The 18,917-nt window shown below is 53.0% G+C and overlaps 1 protein-coding gene across 4 annotated transcripts in view; it reads left to right on the top strand.

Moving 5' to 3' along the window:
* Positions 1 to 18,917, top strand: part of RNF123 (ring finger protein 123) — a 159,734-nt gene that overhangs the window by 64,874 nt on the left and 75,943 nt on the right. For 3 of the 4 annotated variants that reach the window (XR_012640259.1, XM_074958386.1, XM_074958388.1), the window contains exons 17-25: positions 1,596 to 1,695; positions 2,053 to 2,114; positions 3,134 to 3,205; positions 4,541 to 4,661; positions 6,326 to 6,427; positions 15,291 to 15,397; positions 15,785 to 15,977; positions 17,036 to 17,181; positions 18,015 to 18,098. Coding sequence is in view for 3 of the 4 variants with exons in the window: in XM_074958386.1 (XP_074814487.1) it covers positions 1,596 to 1,695; positions 2,053 to 2,114; positions 3,134 to 3,205; positions 4,541 to 4,661; positions 6,326 to 6,427; positions 15,291 to 15,397; positions 15,785 to 15,977; positions 17,036 to 17,181; positions 18,015 to 18,098 (987 nt within the window). In the remaining variant the exon portion in view is untranslated. The remainder of the gene's footprint in view (positions 1 to 1,595; positions 1,696 to 2,052; positions 2,115 to 3,133; positions 3,206 to 4,540; positions 4,662 to 6,325; positions 6,428 to 15,290; positions 15,398 to 15,784; positions 15,978 to 17,035; positions 17,182 to 18,014; positions 18,099 to 18,917) is intronic. The other variant, XM_074958387.1, reaches the window with a different exon arrangement.

The following is an 18,917-nucleotide window of genomic DNA, read 5'->3' as shown; positions in this document are numbered from 1 at the left end:
TCCAGCACTGCCCACTAGCCCCTGCTGTCTCTGGGGTGAAGGGCAGTGAGTACCTTGCTGTGACCCTGTGCCAAGGAGTTGCACTGGTTGCTGACTGGCTTCTATGTAGGGACTGGGGGCTGTTAGCTCCGAGAGCTGCCTCTCTCTCCTGGCGTGCAGCTGCGATCGACAGAGGCGCTTGAACAGGAGCCCCAGCGGGATGCTGGCAGGGCGTTCTCTATGGAGGTTAAAATAGCTCACAGTGACTGAGCTGCTGGCTGCTGTCCCCAGCTGCTGGGGACAAGCTGGGTGGGGTGTCTGTCTGCTGGGGTGAAGTGGGGTGGGCTTGGATGAGTCTGATATGTGGATGATGTGTCAAAAGCACCTTGAGCTGGAGAGAGAGAGATTAACTACTGTTGTGCGTGGGGCACCTGGGGGGGCCGAGGCTGGTGTAGTGGGACACTCCGAGGCCAGGGAGTGGAGGGGTGTGTTGAAAAACTCCCTGATAGCTCCTTATTTTGTTCCCAGGCGGGGCAAAGGAGTGAAGCAGCCTTCAAGCTGTAGCTCCAGTGACAGGAAGGGGGGAGGGAGAGAGCAGGAGCTGAGCCCTGGAGCCTTCAGTGGGGAGGGGCAGCTGAGGCTCCCAGGAGATGGAGCTCCCAATAGGGCTTAGGGGCTCCCCTCCTTGCTTCCCACTTTGGTTGGTTTCAGGGGTGGGGGGTGGCTTGAGTGACTGACTTTAATTGGTTTCGGGAATGGAGAATTGCTTTTAGGAAGGTGTGTGTCGGGGGTTGGGGTTGAACTGTGAGGGATCTTGTACTGTGAGGGGTTGGGGGCGGGGGGTTGGGTTCGGGGCTGTTCCTGGGAGTGGGTGCAGGGGGAGATGAGGCTTGGGGGCTCCTGGGGAAGGACTGGTTTTTCGTGGGCACCGGGGGGAAGACAGAGCTGGGTCGCTCTGGGGGACAAGGCACTAAAAGCAGGGCTCTAACAAGGCAGCTACTGCTTCCTTCTCCCAGCCCAGTGTGACTCAGCAGCACTGAGCTGTGGGGCTGGCAGCTGCTTGTAGGCACCTAGTTCAGTGTCTGAAGAACGTTGGAGAGGACTGCAGAGGGTGGCAGCCCTGTTCGCTTGCTGACCCCTTGACACTTTGGGGTGCAGCCCACTACCTGGGTAGGCAGGGGAAACCCCCAGGCTGTGCTCACACAAGAACTGGCAGATCTGTGCTGCGTCCTCTGTGCGCCAAGAGCTCCCAGCCCCTCCACTGCCATCCATCACAGTCTGACCTGGGTTGCGTGCTGCTGCGCGGTGGGGGCAGGTATGCCTTGCAGGAGGGTAGGGGGCAGGGCTTCCTTCCCAAGTTGCCGTTGCAATTCTGCGGGATTGTCTAGTTGCTCTCCACCCCTCAGAGGTCTGGCGCTGTGGCAGGGAAGTCGCTCTGGGCAGTGTGGCTCCTTTCTGGCTCCCATGTCCCCTGAGGGACCTGTGACACTGCAGGGAGGGCTCCTAGCTTGGCAGCCAGTTGTCAGGCCAGTCGCTCTCCCTCTGTGGTGCTGGGCTTGGTGTGCTGGTCCTGGGCTGGGGTTAATTGTCAACCAATTCCCACCCACTCACCCCAGGGCAAAGAGAACAAGGAGGTAAAGGAGGAGAGTGCCGAGGAGAGGCTGCGCCGGCGGGCATACGACAGAGGCTGCCAGCGGCTCAAAAAACGCATTGAAGGTCTGTGAGGGGGTTGCTGCTGGGGGACCAGCGCCTTGTAGAGCTGTGTGGTGAAATGCACTCACACTGTCACAGGACAGGTATCTGAGCTGCCTTCAAGTGGCCTTGGCAGCCAGGAGCCAGTTGTGGGCCCATGTGTGCCGAGCTGCTCAGCGTTCCCATGGCTGTGCAGTGGGAGCCGGGGGCCAGGCCGAGAGGGCCCAGCAGCCATGGACGCGGTGCCGTGCTGGCCTGAGCATGCCTTCCTGACTCCTGGGGAGCAGTCTCAGGCAATCTCTGCCCATGGTATGGGGGTGAATGGGCTCCGAGCTCTCAGGGCACTTCGTCTGATGGCTGACTTGTGTGTCCCTTTCTCAGTGGTGGAGGAACTCCAGGTTCAGATCCTGAAGCTGCTTCTGAACAACAAAGACCGAGGAGGGGTAAGTAGAATGGAAACACCTCGTGGGCCCCTCTGATGTGGCATCCGTGGACTGCAGGGCTTTCAAGGCAGAGCTGCTCAGCCTTTCCCCAGGGCTATGTGGGCACCTGGCTTTGAGCCAGGGTGCCACACCTCTGCCATGCAGTACCAAGCACGCCCCAGTCTTGAATGTGGAAAGGCTGCCTTGGAGAGGGCAGCTCTCTGTGTTGATCTGTGCAGGCAGGCTGCATTGCTCCTTGTGCCCTGGACTCTGTGTTAAGGGGGAGGGGAGGATCTCTGAACTGCATTTGCTCATTCTGAGAGTCACCTGCTTTGGCCCCTGGTGTCCAACACAGAAACCAGAGCTCTTCAGCTCTTCCCTCGCTCTGAATTTCCTTCCTCTTTGGGATTCTAGTGAAATGTTGGCCCGCACCCTGTGGGTATGTGGCCTCTTAAAGCCTCTGTGCATGTGCACTGCATACTGTGTTCACACTAACTGGGCACACTGGCAGATCCCAGCAGGGTCCTACTGACAAACCCACACTTACATCAGGAGGCGCTGATATTGGCAGGAAGGTGGGGTGGGCACTGGCCCTGCTAAGACTCACTCCCAGGTTACTTAGCGGTGCTGGTTAAATCGCTGTTCAAATGGCAACAGAACATGGCTGTCCATAGGTCACTGGCTCCGAGAGGAGAGACCAAGTGTTGTTCTCAGGACATTGCTATGCATGCCAGTGGTGTGGGATGCATGTCTACAGTGGGAATAGCTTGGTCTGCCTCGGTGCAGGCCAGAAGGGGAGCTGGGAGGGAGAAGTGGAGTGCACTGGGCATGCAAACTAACACGGGAAGACTTGAAATGTCCCCGGAGGTGAAACTGGCCCTTGTGCAGAGAGTCATGCCAAGGCCTGTGTGGCACTTGATTCTCAAGGAGCTTCTGGGGGTGAATTTTGGGCCAGGTGAGCCGGAGTCCCAAAGCAGAGAGGAGAGCACAGGGGATTCTCACAGCTGGGTAAGCATCATGCCTGCTCTTTCTCCTGGCAGGGGGAAGCCTCCAGATACATCTTCCTGAACAAATTCCGCAGGTTCCTTCAGGAAAATGCCAGCAACCGAGGGGTAAGTTGTACCACCAGCACTGCTGCAATGGGCCATTGTTCTTCTCTAGTACCTCTGGACTGGGCAGCCCTGCCCTGCACCAGTGTGAGCTGGCTGCGTGGCTGCACTGGGCCCTCCTGGCACAGGGAAGGATTTGCGCAGTGACTGTCCAGGGGATAGAACCCAGGGGACTCAGCTCTTCCCCCTGTAGCAGCCGGGCGTGCTGTTCTCAGGAGTGTGGCTTGTGCACGCAGTGTGCGCTGGGGAGGGACAGGTGCTGGGGTTGAGGTAGGCAGCGGGGAGGGAGAAGCCAAATGTTTTAACCCCTCTCCCAGCCAAGGCTCTCATCCCTTTAGGGACCCCATTGCTAGCACCTCACAGGGAGAATATGACCCTGCCCTCACCCAGGCACTGAGAGCAACACGCTGTTAGGGGCATGTTGGGTCTGTTGGGGTGGTGCTGTCGGAAGGCAGACAGCATGGTGATAGCTGGAGGTGCTCATGGCCCTGCTGTGATGCTGCCACTGTCCTCAACTTCCCAGACTGGACCCACTCAAGGGCAGTGAAGGGACTTGTGCTGCTGTCAGTGATACAAAGCTGACTGGTTCTTGCAAGAGTTTGTTTGTGATACCCTCATAGGCTCAGCACCCAGGAGGAATAGTCATCCTGGGACACAGCCTGTGTCTGCCCCAGCCTTCCCCTCCGAACTCATGGCTGCACTGGCCGCAGTGCAGTCCCACTACAGTAGCTGTGGGGGACACTAATGTAGATGGAGCACTGGTGCTTAACCCTGTTCAGAGCATCTCCGGGGACAAGATGTCAGTGACTAGCCGGGGTGCTAGGGTTAGTGCTTTCTCGCTGCCGTCGGTGGTGGAGCTGCTCCACAGCTATTGCAGTGGTGGGAGATTTGGGAACAAGCCAGTACAGCCCTGGCGCCAGGGAACCCCAACTGGCAGCCTGCTTCACTTGCTGCTGTTGAAGGTCTCCGTGATGCTAGTGGTCACAGCTAGCTCTGTGCTAGGTATTTGTGCCCTTCCCCACTGCATAGTTACGTTATTTAGCAGCTTGCCTTCTCTGCCACTGAGAGTGCCCAGCTGGCGTTCAAACGTTTGCTAGCGTGCCTTCAGGCCAGCAGGCTGGCCCAGCACTCGATTTTGCGATGCCATGGGGAAGGGCACTGTGTGAGAGGCTGTTGCCTTCTGAGGAGGCGCTGTGTGCTGGGGCTGGGCTCTGCGGCCAATGCTCCATGCGGTCCGCAAGACAGCGGAGTGCACAGAGTGGGGCTGGGAGCAGAAAGTCCCAGAAGGGACTGCCAAGTGTGACCCTCCCTCACTGTCCTCTCTGCCGCCCCCTCCAGAACCTGACTGTACTGTGCCCGCCAGAATACATGGTCTGCTTCCTGCATCGACTCATCTCCACCTTGCGCTGCTACTGGGACGGGCACAAGGCCAAGGCTCCTGCAGCCCTGAGCAGTGAGGGTAAGGCCTCTCCATCCTCCAGCAATCAGCAGCAGGGCGGCGTTGTCGTGGAGGCCCCCCTACACTGGGGGTGGGAACGGGGTGAGACCTATTTGCCATTCTCCAGGAGGCTGGACGCTTGAGCTTGGTTCAGGAGCAGTGACCTTTCATGACCCTGCAGCCTGGGAACCTTTACACTTGGGCAGTGGTGCAAGTAGAAATCATTTCTTGCTGGTATGCTGCACTTATGGGAGGGACATGTGACCGCCCCACAGGACCCATGTGACTCCTCCCTGCCCCACCCCCAGCCCAGGACCCCCATGCTGTCCCCATCCCCTCCCCATGATCCACATCCATCCCATGTTACCTGGGGGGGGGGGGGGGGGCTCTGTTGTCCTCCCACTGCGCCGGAGACTTCTGCTGTACAGACCCCAGGCAGGAGGACTCAGGAGATGCACCTGCGTGAAAGGGCTGAGGGTGGTACAGCCGCGCCGGAGGAGCTGCCAGTGTTTTCCTTTCGCCGCTGTGATTCCCGGGGGATCAGGGCTCTCTGGAAGCGCAGCGGTGAAAGGAGCAGAGGAACGTGGGGCTGTTGGGCAGCCCCCCACTGGCAGCTCCTCCAGCATGGCTGCTGTACTGCCCCCAGCCCTTCCATGCAGCTGCGTGTCCTGAGTCCTCCTGCCTGGGGTCTGTACAGCAGCCCTGCCAGAGGACAGGACAGGGCGGGGGTGGGGGGCAGGGCTGGGGGCCAGCAGGGAAAGGAGTGGAACGCTGGCAGCTCCTCTGGCAGCTGTACCACCCCCAGCCCTGTCCTCTGGCAGGGCTGCTATACAGATGGAGGAGACGCAGTTCCATGGAAGGGCAGGGGGCGGGGCTGAGAGTGGGTTCCTCCTGTGTCTTTCTGGTACACAATACCAGCTATAAATATCCTACTGGTATGGCATACCGAACCGTACCACTGCACTTGGGGCTTGGCAGCACCGGGAAGGTGACTGGCATCGCTAATGCGGGATAGTGCTCCAGCCAGGTAACTGCCATGCATGCTCACTGTTTCAGAATGGTCCCTCTGAGGACATGCTTCCATAGCTCTGCCATTCAGGTTCCCCACACAGACCAGCCCTCTGACGGGAGTGGATGGGCTTGTCAGAGCCCTGAAGTGCAGGATGAACAGCACTATCTGGCCAGCGGGGCCTGTGCTAGCTACTCTTACACACACTATCCCAGCATCATCTATTCCCCCTCAGTCCTGGCCTGCCACCTCCTGCTATTCCAGCCTTAGCCCCACCGCCGAGCTCTGTCCAGCCTGGAATTGGTCAGGTGTACCTCACTGTGTGGCTCATGGCTGGAATGTGTTGCTAGGAACTGGGTGGAGACCTGCCCTGCTTGTGCAGTGAGCAGGCTTTCGAGGACAAGGGAGCTGTGGGGGAGCAGTGTGTGGCCAGTCAGGTCTCTGAGTGCCCTGTCTCTGTTCTCGTGTGGTGTGTGCTCCGCTCTGGAAACCACCTCTGCCAGAGTGGACTAAAATCAGAGTAAAATCTGCAGGGCAGTAAAATCTGCCAGAGTAAAATCTGCAGGGCTGTCTGGCTCCCCAGGCTGGGGCCAGTGCTCCGTGCTCTCTGTCTTTTCATGTTAGCTGGGCCACAGCCTGGGACACTCACCATAAATCTTTGTCCCCTTTCCGCCAGAGGCATATGTTCCTCCTCAGCTCTTCTATAACGGGAAGGTGGATTACTTTGACCTGCAGCGACTCGGTGGACTCCTGTCTCATCTCAAGAAGACTCTGAAAGGTGAGTGCTGGGTCGGATTGCTTCGCTTTACTGGCATGGTGTGGAGTCCTGCTCTTCAGAGACTTTGGTCTAAATCGGGGGGAAGGGCAAGGAGGATGTTGAGGGCAATGCAGTTTGTGGTAGTCTAGGGAGTAATGGGCATCTCCTTGTCCTTTAACTGCAGTGGGAAGGGGTTGGTTTGTGGGCACGTGGGGAGGGAAGGGCTGGCATTCTGACTACAAGGAGAGGGCTGTCTGTTGCACAGATTATCATCAATAATAATGCAGAAAAGGCACGTGTTCAATAAATGTTTCTGATCTGTATTTGGGGAAAAACAGATGATGCAGTCTCATATGGTGATGAGAACACTTTCTATTCCACTGGTATCTTGGGAGGATGTTAAATAGATCCCGGGATACATAAACAGACATTTGCAAATCAGTGGGTCCAAATAACTTGCATTCAAGAGTTTAAAAGAGCTGGGTGAGAAGCTTGCTGGACCATTAATGTTGATTTTCAGTTTAGTCTTGGAGCACTGGGGAAGTTCTAGAAGAGTGAAAGAAAGCCAATGTGCCAATTTTCAAAAAGGATAAATGGAATGACCTGACTAATTGTGGGCCTGTCAATCTGACATCAATCCCTGGCAAGAGACTGGAGCAGCTGATACAGGACTCAGTTAATAAAGAATTAAAGGAGGGTAATATAATTGATACAAATCAATGTGAGTTTAAGGAATGTAAAATCTCTCTCTTTGATGAGATTATGAGTTTGGTTGATAAATTTACTAGTGTTGGCGTAATATACTTCAGTAAGATGTTTGACTTGGTACCATAAGTCATTTTAATTTTTAAAAAATTAGAATGATATAAAATTAGCATGGCACACCTTAAATGGATATAAAAACTAGCTAACTGTTAGGTATCAAAATATAAATGCAAATGGGGAACATCGTTGACCCAGTGTGTTTCCAGTGGGATCCTACAAGGGTCTGTTCTTGGCCCTATGCTATTTAACATTTTTATCAATGACATGGAAGAAGACATAAAATCATTATTAATACTTTTGCACATAACACAAAAATTGGGGGAGTGGTAAATAATGAAGAGGACAGGTCACCGGTACAGAGCAGTCTGGATTGCTTGATAAACAGCTCAGGCAAACAAGATGTGTTTTAATATGGCTCAATGTAAATGTATGTGTCTGAGAACAAAGAATGTAGGCTGTATGTACAGGCTGGGGGACGCTCTTCTGGGAAGCAGTGACTCTGAAAAATCTTTGTTGGTCGTGGTGGATAATCAGGTGAACAGGAGCTCCCAGTCTGACTCTGTGGCCAAAAAAGCTAATGAGATCCTGGGATGCATAAATGGGAATCTCAGTAGGAATAGAGAGGTTATTTTACCTCTGGATTTGGCACTGGGCAACCACTGCTGGAATCCTGCGTCCAGTTCTGGTGTCCATAATTCAAGAAGGATGTGGATAAATTGGAGAGAGGTCAGAGAAGAGTCACAAGAATGATGAAAGGATTGGAAAACCTGCCTTCTAGTGGGAGACTCCAGGAGCTCAATCTATTTAACTTAACAGAGAGAAGGTTAAAGGTTGACTTGATCACAGTCTATCAGTACTTGCATGGGGAACAAATATTTAACAATAGGCTCTGCAGTCTAGCAGAGAAAGGTCTAACACAATCCAGTGGCTGGAAGCTGAAGTTAGACAAATTCAGACTGGGAATCAGGCCTACATTTTTAACAGTGAGGATAATTAACTATTGGAACAACTTACCCAGGGGCATGGTGGATTCTCCATCATCTCTAACAATTTTTAACTCTGGATTGGCTGTTTCTCTAAAAGCTCTGCTGCAGGAATGCTTGTGGGGCTGGTCTCTGGCCTGTGCTCTACCAGGGATCAGACTAGGTGAGCAAAATGGTTCCTAGTGGCCTGGGAATCTAGACACCTAGGAGGAGTCTGCTGTGTCATTTGGCTCTAGCTGCCTGGCATGCTTCCCTTCCCTACTGCGTTATTTAAATGGTGCCCTTCCTTGTAAGGGGTTGATGTGAGGATTGATTGCTAGAGAGGTTTGGGGGCGGGGGGGGGGGGGGGGACAACAGTAGCCCCGTGAAGGGGGCCATGTCCACGTTAGAGGGACTGGTGGCTAACAGACTGAAGGATGGAAGGGGGTGGGAGCCATTAGGGTGTAGGGAGAACCTGAAGGAGGGGTGAGGGAGACTCTGGGGAAGGGAAGATGGAGGGGGACTCAAAGGGGAGAGCGGGGGATTCCAGGATTGGGGAGGAGGGGAAGGGCACTGGAGCCAGTGGAGGGAGGAAGGGCTTGCTGGTGGAGGTCTGGACTCTAGCCCCATTACCAATGATGCCTGAGCACCCCTGGCACTTACCCTGTCAGCACGAGGGAGCTTACCGTGCCAAGGGACAGTTCACTTCATGCTCAGCAGTGGTGGGCATTGCCCTGCTGTGGAATCTGGGTAGCAGCGGAGGGATGTGGACCCACAGCGTGGCCTTACCTGAGTGCCAGGCTGGCAGTACTATTACCTTGGTTTAGCTGTCTGGCTTTCCCATGGCTGTCTGTACAGTGTGGGGCACAGGTGCTGTTAGAGAGCTTATTCCTTCACTCTCCCACTTCCCTGGTCCTTCTCGCATGAACAGAGAGCAACAATACCCGAAGTCCGAAGGTGCAAACAATTCAATGTTTATTGGGGTGAACTTCCAGCAAGCTTAAATACAAGTTCCTTTTTCCTTATTTTCGAATCCCAACTTACTTCCTGTTTGCCCCTAATTTATATAGTAATATTCTTAGCTATACCTTAACCAATCATTCTACTGAAATTTAAATAACCAATCCTAACATATTGTAACATGATTAGCTAACCAATTATATCCCACCACCTTAATTAGTTTACACCCAGCAAAATTAATTATACAGCAGACAGAAACAATCACAGAACCAGACAGAGACCATGCCAATAAACAATAGCAAAGTGGGAACTATAATGACAAAACCATACAGAAGTGAGGATTTCACAACTACATCTATAAAGACATAAGAGTTTCCCGGCTGTGTCTATAGATAAGTGAGTTTTTACCAGACAGAAAACTATCAACCTCAATTTCCTTTTACATCTTCTAGGCACTTCCCTTTCTCTGGAGGTGATAGGCACTATCAGGACAGGATTGTATTCCTAACAGCCCAATAGCACCTTCTTTCAATTTGACTAGTTTGGAATGTGAGGATGTGACCGTTCGCTTCCCAGCTTATGGCTGCCTCTGTCGCTTAGCCAAAGGCCTTAGCCTAAGAACAGGGCCTCAGACTGTCACAGTAAGAGAAGGACGTTAAACTGGCAGACAGTGATTTTGATTCTTTCTTTTATACCTCTAACTAGCCAAGTGATAAGAATACACCTAAATTCTTAAAGTACAGGCCTTTACAGACAGGCCTGAATATCTATATCCTAACACTCCACCCCTTTTGGGATCCTCCTGCCCAGGTATCCCTAGAAAAGCATAGGACATATGGCGACACATTTCCTGGCATCACGGTGGAAGGTGTCGATGCTCCATCTGTCCCACTGCCCCTTGTGTAGTACCATGCCCTGCACCTTCTCTCGTACGGGCATACTACACCTATTCCAATTAGTGTTCCAGACTTCCCAGTATAGTGGACCCGAGAAGGTTGGGTCCGGGTTGTCTAGTACACTTGGGGGGGCTTACTACATTACTTATAGGTTATAATTAGTGGCTGTTCTCTAGGGGGTTGTGCCCCCCTTGATTGTTTCCATATGCAATGTAACACACATATAGTTAACAATACACCAGCTGCTATGATAATCCACAGCAACACCGAGAGTCCTGACCACTGCAGTATGGTCCAACATCCTGGCCACCACCAAAAACACTGCTTCTCCTCCTTCGATAAGGTTAAAATTTTGTCAGCGCCATCCTGTAGTGTGTATTGTAAGTGTGTCCAACTGTTGGCGCTTGCAGCAAGTTGCTCTTGTAACCTTTGTGTACTTTTGTCCATATTGTGTGTCCGTTGAATATCCACAGTGAAATTTGGTATTGTCCAAATCAATTCAACTACTTGGTACGGTATGGGGTAGTAGGTGCTGGTTCGATTGTTTACAACGATTAAGTCCACTGATCCATTGGTGCACCATAGTCCAGGTGGCAGTATATAGAAGTTCATAATTTTGTCATACACTGGAAGGATTTTGCCTCCTAGTGTTATATTGCAGGATTGCATACATACCCAACAGAATACACCGTACCCCATAGAATCATAGAATATCAGGGTTGGAAGGGACCTCAGGAGGTCATCTAGTCCAACCCCCTGCTCAAAGCAGGACCATATACATTACCCCTAAATACCCCCCCTTTGCAATAGGCCATCGATCCTGCTCCTCCATAGTCATAGGAGAGGGGCACATCCATATTCCTCCTCTGGATATACAACTGCTTAATGTGATGACAGTCCAATTTACCCCATTCCACCCCCCCCCCCCCCCACCTATTCCCTAGTGGCTCCCAACGTGCTCCCCCTTCCCTACTTACTCCCATAGGGTTCAAGGGAACCACCTTATTTACATTTCCTTCCCATGGTATCATAGTAACAATTACACAAGAACTGTCCCCACAGGTCGGGGATGTTATTTTCCAGGTAGATGGGTATGTTTTTGCAATTGTGGATAAATATGGGCTAGCCTCCTGATTTAATACTGAAGGCCATTGTTCTGACCAAGCATCTCTCATAATATCCATTAACATTATTAACTGAGCATTTTGAATACCTACGCACACTTCTCCCCATGTTAGTCTTCTGAAGCCATCCTCTACCCATGTCACCAGGTCCCCTGCCCAATGAGTTAACTGCAAGTTTACCTCTACTGCTGTCCTCCACCCTGTGGCAACTGCTGATAGTTGCTGTGCCATTAATTCATTAATTTGTTGTTGAAATTTCACATTTTGGCTTACTAATTGTTTGGTTACCCACTCGTCCCCCAGATTCCATGTACCCAGCATAGTGTTCCCAGCTGCCCACAATCCCCTTTTCCGACAACGATTCCAGGTGTGTCTCCTCACCCATGCATTGAATTGTTGTTTCAATCCTTTTATGTACATACTACAATTAGGACGGATTTGGTCCACCCACCATTCCTTGGGGCGTACCACCCATGTAATAGAGTGAAAGGACACGTTAAAAAGTGCTGGCTGCACCTGCTCCCACAATGGCTCCCAGACATTTGCTCGTCGGGGAATATTCTTGGCTGCAGGCTGTGGCCACTTTAAATTTGGATTCTTCCAACTTGGCATCCATATTACCTGTAGGGTTACATTCTGTAAAATGGTTAACTCATCGTACACCCAGCGTCCCAAAGGGGATTTTACGCCTAATGTGTAATACGTACATAACAATCATACCTTCGGGGATTATTTTCCATGGAAGTACCATTGTGGTTACATATGGTAACATCACACCCTAAATGTGGGGCCCTGTTTTCCCAAGAGGGTTCATTTGCTCCAGGAGACCAGAGGGTTATATTCTTTGGACCCTCTGTAACAAACCACATAGCTGGGTAACTGTGTTTTCCACTATCATTAATCATGGCAGCACCCAGGGAGTACCATGCGATATTTCCTGATAAATTTGATATTCTCCACCTGGTTGGGATTCCCCCATCTAATCCATAAACCATATACCGACACTGCCAAATTCCTGTTGGAGTATTAGTGGTATATCTTTCTATGGGGAGATTCTCATAGTCTTCATTAGCTTTATTACCACAGGTTGCATGTGTAGCCGTCCATGTGTTTCCTCCTTTTGACACTTCACATCGTGGATCTGAATAGAATTTGTAAATGTGACAATTGTGATTAGCACTAGTAATTGTTTCATCCAGGGCCAGGGAATTTTCATCCTTTTCTCCTTTTTGAATTAACCTGTAATACACACATAACAAAATTTACACGTCCCCTTTCCCAATCCCCTGTTTGTACCTTTTTATTTGCGTGCAGTGAACCCACTCCCGTCCTCCACTCTCTGTACCCAGTAATAGCAGACTGGGCCCTAATTGGTCAAAGACAAGATAGGGGCCCTTCCATTTAGGAGCTGGGAATGGATGGTGTTGACCTGGAATCTTGTACATCACTAGATCTCCCACCATGGGTAGATTATGCTCCCCAGGCAGGTCATACCATGCTTTGACTCTTGTTGCTCCTTGCTCGTCTTGCCAGGCCACCGCCTGCTGTACTTGTTTTACATGTTCGATTAAAGTTAAAATCCATTCTTGTGTTAAGCCGTGTGTTGAGACTTCCCCAGGTACTGGGGTAAGTAGATTTTCCCACCATTCCATAGGCTTTCCTATGAGAGCTTCATATGGAGAAAATCCTGTGCCCTTTGATTCTCGGGCCCTTATTCTCATTAAGACAAAGGGCAGTAACTGTGACCAGTTTTTTCCTCCGATTTCCACTCCCTTTCTTAGCTCACTTTTAATGGTGCGGTTCATGCGTTCCACCTGCCCCGCAGCCTGGGGGTGATAAGCAATATGGAACAACTATGTGATTCCAGTGAGGGCTGATAGCTCCCCTAACAGATCTGACTGAAAAGCAGCTCCTTGGTCTGAGTCAATCACCTTTGGGACCCCCCCAGCGAGTGAATACCTCATTTACCAGTATTGTAGCAGTTACCCGGGCAGTTTGATACTTTGTGGGGAAAGCTTCCACCCACCGGCTGAAAGCATCCACTACCACCAACATGAATCTGTTTTTCCTGTGATCTGGTGGTAGGGGTCCTGTGTAATCGATCTGTATTCTTTCCCATGGTCCCCTTGGGATTTGTCTCATTAATTCTCCCCTCAGCACCTTGTGAGGTGGGCTGTGCCTGGCACAGTCCAAACAACGTTCCAGATGTGATTTTAAATCAGCTGCCATTCCTGGCCACCAGCACAACCTTTTTAAAGTTCCCAGTGCCTCCTCAAACCCGGGGTGTCCCCCTGCCAAGCTTCCATGCACCCAGCTTAAGAAAGCCATCCGACTTCCCTGAGGGCACAACATTACCGGTCCCTCAATTGTTAAGACACACCAAATCCCTTCCATTTGTTCCACCTTAGGCACATGCCTGTCCCCAAGTTTCATGATGCCTTCCAGTCCTGGGTCAGATTCCTGCAACTCTCGAATTCGCCCTCCCCGATCTGTATCCACCCCGCTTCTTGTTATCACTGCTACAGGCACACTCTCTTCTGGCTCCCAGGGCCATGGGGGTGCCTCTGTTGCAGCCTGCTTGGCCTCTACATCAGCCAGATTATTTCCTTTGCTTAGGGGTCCTGTTTTCTTGTGTGCCTTTACCTTTACCACATTGATCCGTGTAAAACAGTGACTCAGCTCCTCCACTCGCTTCCACCAGGTAGCATGTTTGATTGTGGAGCCGTCTGTTGCCCTGAAATGATTATCTGCCCACCATCTCCGCATTAATGTGGCACCACGAAATACATAATCTGAATCTACCACCACCCAACATTCTGGCTCAAATTTGGGATCCACTTCATTTAAAGCTGTTAGCAAGGCTGCCAGTTCTGCCTCCTGACTGACTTTGCTTCTAGTGAGAAACCAATGGTGCTGACTGTCTCATTGCCTCTGATTCCCACAACAGCTAAGCCTGCAGTTTTCTGTCCCCCTTGATACCTACAACTTCCATCCAAAAACCATACCAGTGTCCCCTCTTTTACCTGATTGGGGTTAGCTGCCCAAAACACCTGATGTTGGGTTTTACCTGGGCTGGCTTCACATTGGTGTGGGGTGCCAGCCAGATGTAATCCAGCTACCCAGACTATGGGTTCCTTTAACACCTCTGCTTTAATGTTTTCTGCCTGTAGAGCCAGCAACCATTTAGCAATACGCTGCCCACTCACTTGTCCCTGTAAGATAGTGTGCATGTTTAACAGCCGCAGGGGGTCATGATGAGATCGGACTATTACTTTCTGCATTCCCGTAAGGTATTTAAATTTCCCTACCCCCCAGTAGGAGCACAACAGCACCATCCATACTTCAATTCCACAGCACTCAAAAGTCGAGAGGCAAAGGCCACAGGTCGGTCCTTTGCTCCATACTCCTGTGTTAATGCACAACCAATGGTAGTGTCCGATATCAAAGGATACAGATAAAAGAATTTCTCCCCATCCGGGGAGGCCAGCACTGGCCAGGTTTTCCTTTAGCACTCTCACTGCCTCAGTACACTCTTTTGACCATTCCCAAGTTGAGGCTCGGGTTAGGTCAAATAGAGGCTGGGCCTGAGTGCCAGGCTGGCAGTACTATTACCTTGGTTTAGCTGTCTGGCTTTCCCATGGCTGTCTGTACAGTGTGGGGCACAGGTGCCACCCGGGGAGCTGGAATGGGGGCGCTGGGATCTCGCTGTGCAGGCAGCACTGCAGTAATGGACAGGATCTTACCCAGGTTAGATGGGGCAGAACAGTGCCCTGGTGTGTGCCCCAGCTGGAGGCACTGCTCCATCTCCCAGGAGTGCCCTGGAGCCTGCACATGGCCTCTCACTGGGGTGCTGCAATGGGCAGAGCCAGGGCTGTTTCCAGTTATGCAGAGTTGCCATTGTGAGGTTGTGCCAGGGATGTGTGACGGCAGCACCAGTCCTGCTTCTGGTGTAGCAGACTTGGACTGTGCTAGGCCAGCTAGGGAGTAGTGGAGAAGAGCATAGGCTCACATGTGAGAGGGCAGGGGTGAGGAGAGCAAAGGGACCAGAGAACTGTGACTTCACCGGGACAGCGTCAGTGTCTTCCCCCTCCACTCCCTGGGGCTGGCCATGTACCATTCCGTGCTCCAAGGGAGTGGGCCCACAGTGAATCCTGATCCCATGGCTCCTTTCACACAGATGACCTGGCTTTGAAAGCAAATATCCTGATTGACCCTGCGGAGCTGCAGGCTGTGACCATGGACGACCTGGACGAAGATGAGGAGTCCGCAACCTCCACAGCCCAGGTGGGTCCCGTAGGCCTGTGCCCCCAGCAGCGGCTAGAGAAGCCACATGATGGGGAAGAGAGGGGACTGCTGAGTGAGCCTGGTGGCTTCCGGTGTCCAGTGTTCAAGTGCTGCTGCCATCAGAGAAGTACCTGTAAAGGCGTTCCCATCTCTGCACAGCTCTGCTCCCTGTCTGGCCAGAATGGGGTGCTGCGTCCTGTTGGTCCTGCACAGCCAGCCCAGCTGTGGCAGGGAGGGAGGGAGCAAGCTGGGGTCTGTCATATTAGCCCTAGGAAGCCAGGGAAGCTCTGGGCTGGCACAGTTGCGACCCTTGGAGATAGAGGGCTCGGAGTCAGTGGGCAGCCTAACGAATGGAGCTGCTCACATTTCTGACCTTCTGTGTCTCAGCGCCCAGTTGCAGCACTGGCCATTGGTGGTGCCCTTGCCAGGCCCAGTTGGCTCAGCTCACCCACCCTGGGCCGTGCCAACCGCTTCCTCAGTACAGCGGCTGTCAGCCTGATGAACCCGCGGCGGCCCCTGGGCACCCTGGAGAAGATGAAAGCACGCACGCTGAGTGTGGAGCAGCGGACAGAGGATGACAGTGAGTAGTTCCCACTGCATGCTTGTCAAGGTGTCAGGTAGGGGTGGGAGAAGCAGGCAAAGGAAAAGGCCCAGCCAGTCCCCGGGGAATGGATCAGTCCTGAGCCTAGCTGAGAAAGGGCCACAGCAATTGCTCGCTGTCTGATTGAGGAGTTGTCGTTTAGCCAGTGAGCTCAGTGTGTGATGCTCAAAGCCTGGAGGTGCTGGGGGCTGGCAATGACCTGGGCATGGCCCTGCTCACAGGAGCTGTGGGAGAGCCGGGAGTGCATCTGTGTGCTGTCACGGCAGCGCTGATCCCTGCGCAGGCAGTCTCTCCTGAAGCAGGTTATCAAAGCGCCTGCATTTTCTTTAAAAATCAGTCAGTCCAGTTGCCTACCCAAAGGTGAGGAGGCGAGCCCAGTGGCTGAGGACACAGCCCCGGCTGCTGCAGTGCATGGGCAGGAGCAGGCCAGGCAGTGGGGCTGGGGGCTCACATGGGGGCAGGTTAGAGCCGAGGTGGTGGGGCCCAAATCTGCAGTCAGTGGCACTTGGCATTGCGGACTAGTGGTGCATAACACAGAACCTGGGTCTGAGTTCCTTGCCCTGCCCATCCTTGATGATCTTCGCCTCACTCTGATTTTGGCAGAGGTTGCTGGGTTTTGCTCATTTGCCTGGCAGTGCCCAGAATGCCCCAGTTGTGCCCAGCCCTTTCCCAGCATGCAGTGGGAAGGTTTGGAGGCTCACACTGTTCTGCTCAATGTGTGTTTGCCAGGTGCTTCCCTCCTTGGCCTGGGGAGGATAGGGACTGTGCGCAGGGCCGGACTGCAGTAGCACGTCAGACAGGAGCACTGCTAACCCTCTGAAAGCCAGCTCAGCCCCTTTGTGTCAGGGGCCCCCCCCAGGCTCGTAGAGAGGGAACAATGGCTGGGGAAAGGCATGGGGTGGGAGGGAGCTGTGCAGTGGTTATGGTCCCTGAGAACACTGCACACTGGGGGTGATGCATTGGTTAGGAGGCGTGCAGGCCTCGTACTGCCAGCAACACTGCTGAGAATTCTCTTCTGTCTTGGGGCTGGGTTGCAGTAGAAGGCAGCCATGGAAATGAGGGTCTGTTACTGGGGAGACCCCCTGAGGAGCCGGAGCAGTCAATCACTGAGAACTCCCTTCTGGAGATCCTGGATGGAATAGTGATGATGTACAACCTCAGCGTCCACCAGCAGCTTGGTAAGGTGAGCAGAACCCATAGGGGAGGAGGTCACAGCCCTTGTCGTGCTGCCCCACACTCGGGCCAGCACCCGTGGGTCCTTGCAATGAGCCAGCTCCCTTGTGTCTATCGAGCCACCAGAGAGAGAGGGCCACCTTGGCCAGTGTGCATATCTGTCTGTGGCACAGCCCTGTTTCTTTTGTTGTTCCACTCATCCTGGGGTGATGGCTCTGGCAGGAGGGGACCCCATGTCTCAAGCAGAGACTGCAGATCCTGTCCCAAACTGCATTTGTTACGCTTCGGTGTCACTGAAGATTGCAGCTTAGTCCCTGATCTCCAGCCCCCCACCTCTTTCCCCCTGCTGTTGTGGCTGTACACACAGGTTAGGGGTAGGGCTGAATTCCTTTCCTGGAGAGTGGGAGCTGAGTAACAGCAGCATGCTGGGGCCTAGAGCACAGGGATGCTGGGCCAGATGGCTGTTCACCTGAGCAGCCCAGGGCACGTTGGATCTGGATGTCTCTGCTCAGTCCACCCAGTTCAATCCAGGACAGAGAAGGGCTCACTGCTAGCATAGCATAGGGGGTTACAAGCTAGCATAGGTCTTGCTTTTCGTCCTTTAGCCTTTGCTATGTTTGAGCAAGTGGCTGGTTTTGGTGAGGAGGAATTGCTCCTGTATCTGCAGTGAGAGCAAATCACTGCAGCTCCAGCCTTCCGACCCCCTGACCTGCAGAGAGCAGCCCAGCCAGGGGACAGGAGTGTTGCGATGCTGGCCGGTTTGCTGCTCTCTGGGGTCAGGCTGCTCTTGACCATGCTGGAAAAGCTCTGTGCTGGCATCACCATTCCCCACTTGTCTTTCAGATGGTGGGTGTGTCTGATGATGTGAACGAATATGCCTTGGCACTGAAGGACACAGAGGAGAAGATTAGCCGATGTCCAAAGAGGGTAAGGAGTCCCTCCAGTAGCCCCCACAGCTTCCATCTTTGTAGTCTTTGCAGAGCCCTGGGGCAAAGGGCTCTGCCATCTCTGCCGGAGGATAGCTCGAGCCAGGGGTTGCGAGGAGGCTGGCAGGGAGGAGGAGCACGTGCACTGTGCGGTTCAGTTGCTGCTTCTCTGGAGTGCAGGCCCCAGCAGCAGGCCAGGGGGAACAAAAGCACGGGTGTTGCTCTCCATTTACCTCTGGGGTTCACAGGCTGAGGAGCCTGCCTCATGGGACAGGTGGACCAGACTGGTCTGTTACAGGGTGTAGAGTTTCTATCCCCAAGAGTATTGAATAAAATAACCCTCCAAACCCAGCCCGTGGCATAGATACCCCACCCGCTTTGGGTCTAGGCACCGCCGTATGCAGTACTGGGGCTTAGTGGAAGGACACCTGACAGGTGGTGCCACCAAGAAGCCAGACAGGAAATGCCCAGAACGGTTTCTGGCTCAGGGCTCCTGCAGGTGGAGGGTAACTCCATCTGACGAGTCCTACCAAAGGCTGCCTCTTACAGCAGATGATTTGAAAGCACTTGGACACCTAGGGGCTAATACCTGGCCAAGGTTCCTGGTCCTGGGGTTCTTGCTGGTCAGGGCAGCGATTGATCCCACCTGGGAATCGCTCTGCTTCTGGCTTCCACTCCCCCAGCGTTCGCATGGATGCCTCTTGGCTGGACTCCGGCCCCTCTGGCTCTTGCCTGTCCTCCTTTGCGAACCATAGAAGGGGGGACCTCTTGTGTCCTGTCCATTCTGCTCTGGACCGTGCGTGTCTGGTCAGGGAGGGAC

The sequence above is a fragment of the Natator depressus genome, chromosome 7 (genome assembly GCF_965152275.1).
Source record: "Natator depressus isolate rNatDep1 chromosome 7, rNatDep2.hap1, whole genome shotgun sequence".
NCBI classification, from domain to species: domain Eukaryota; kingdom Metazoa; phylum Chordata; order Testudines; family Cheloniidae; genus Natator; species Natator depressus.
This window is presented reverse-complemented; position numbering and strand designations above follow the sequence as displayed.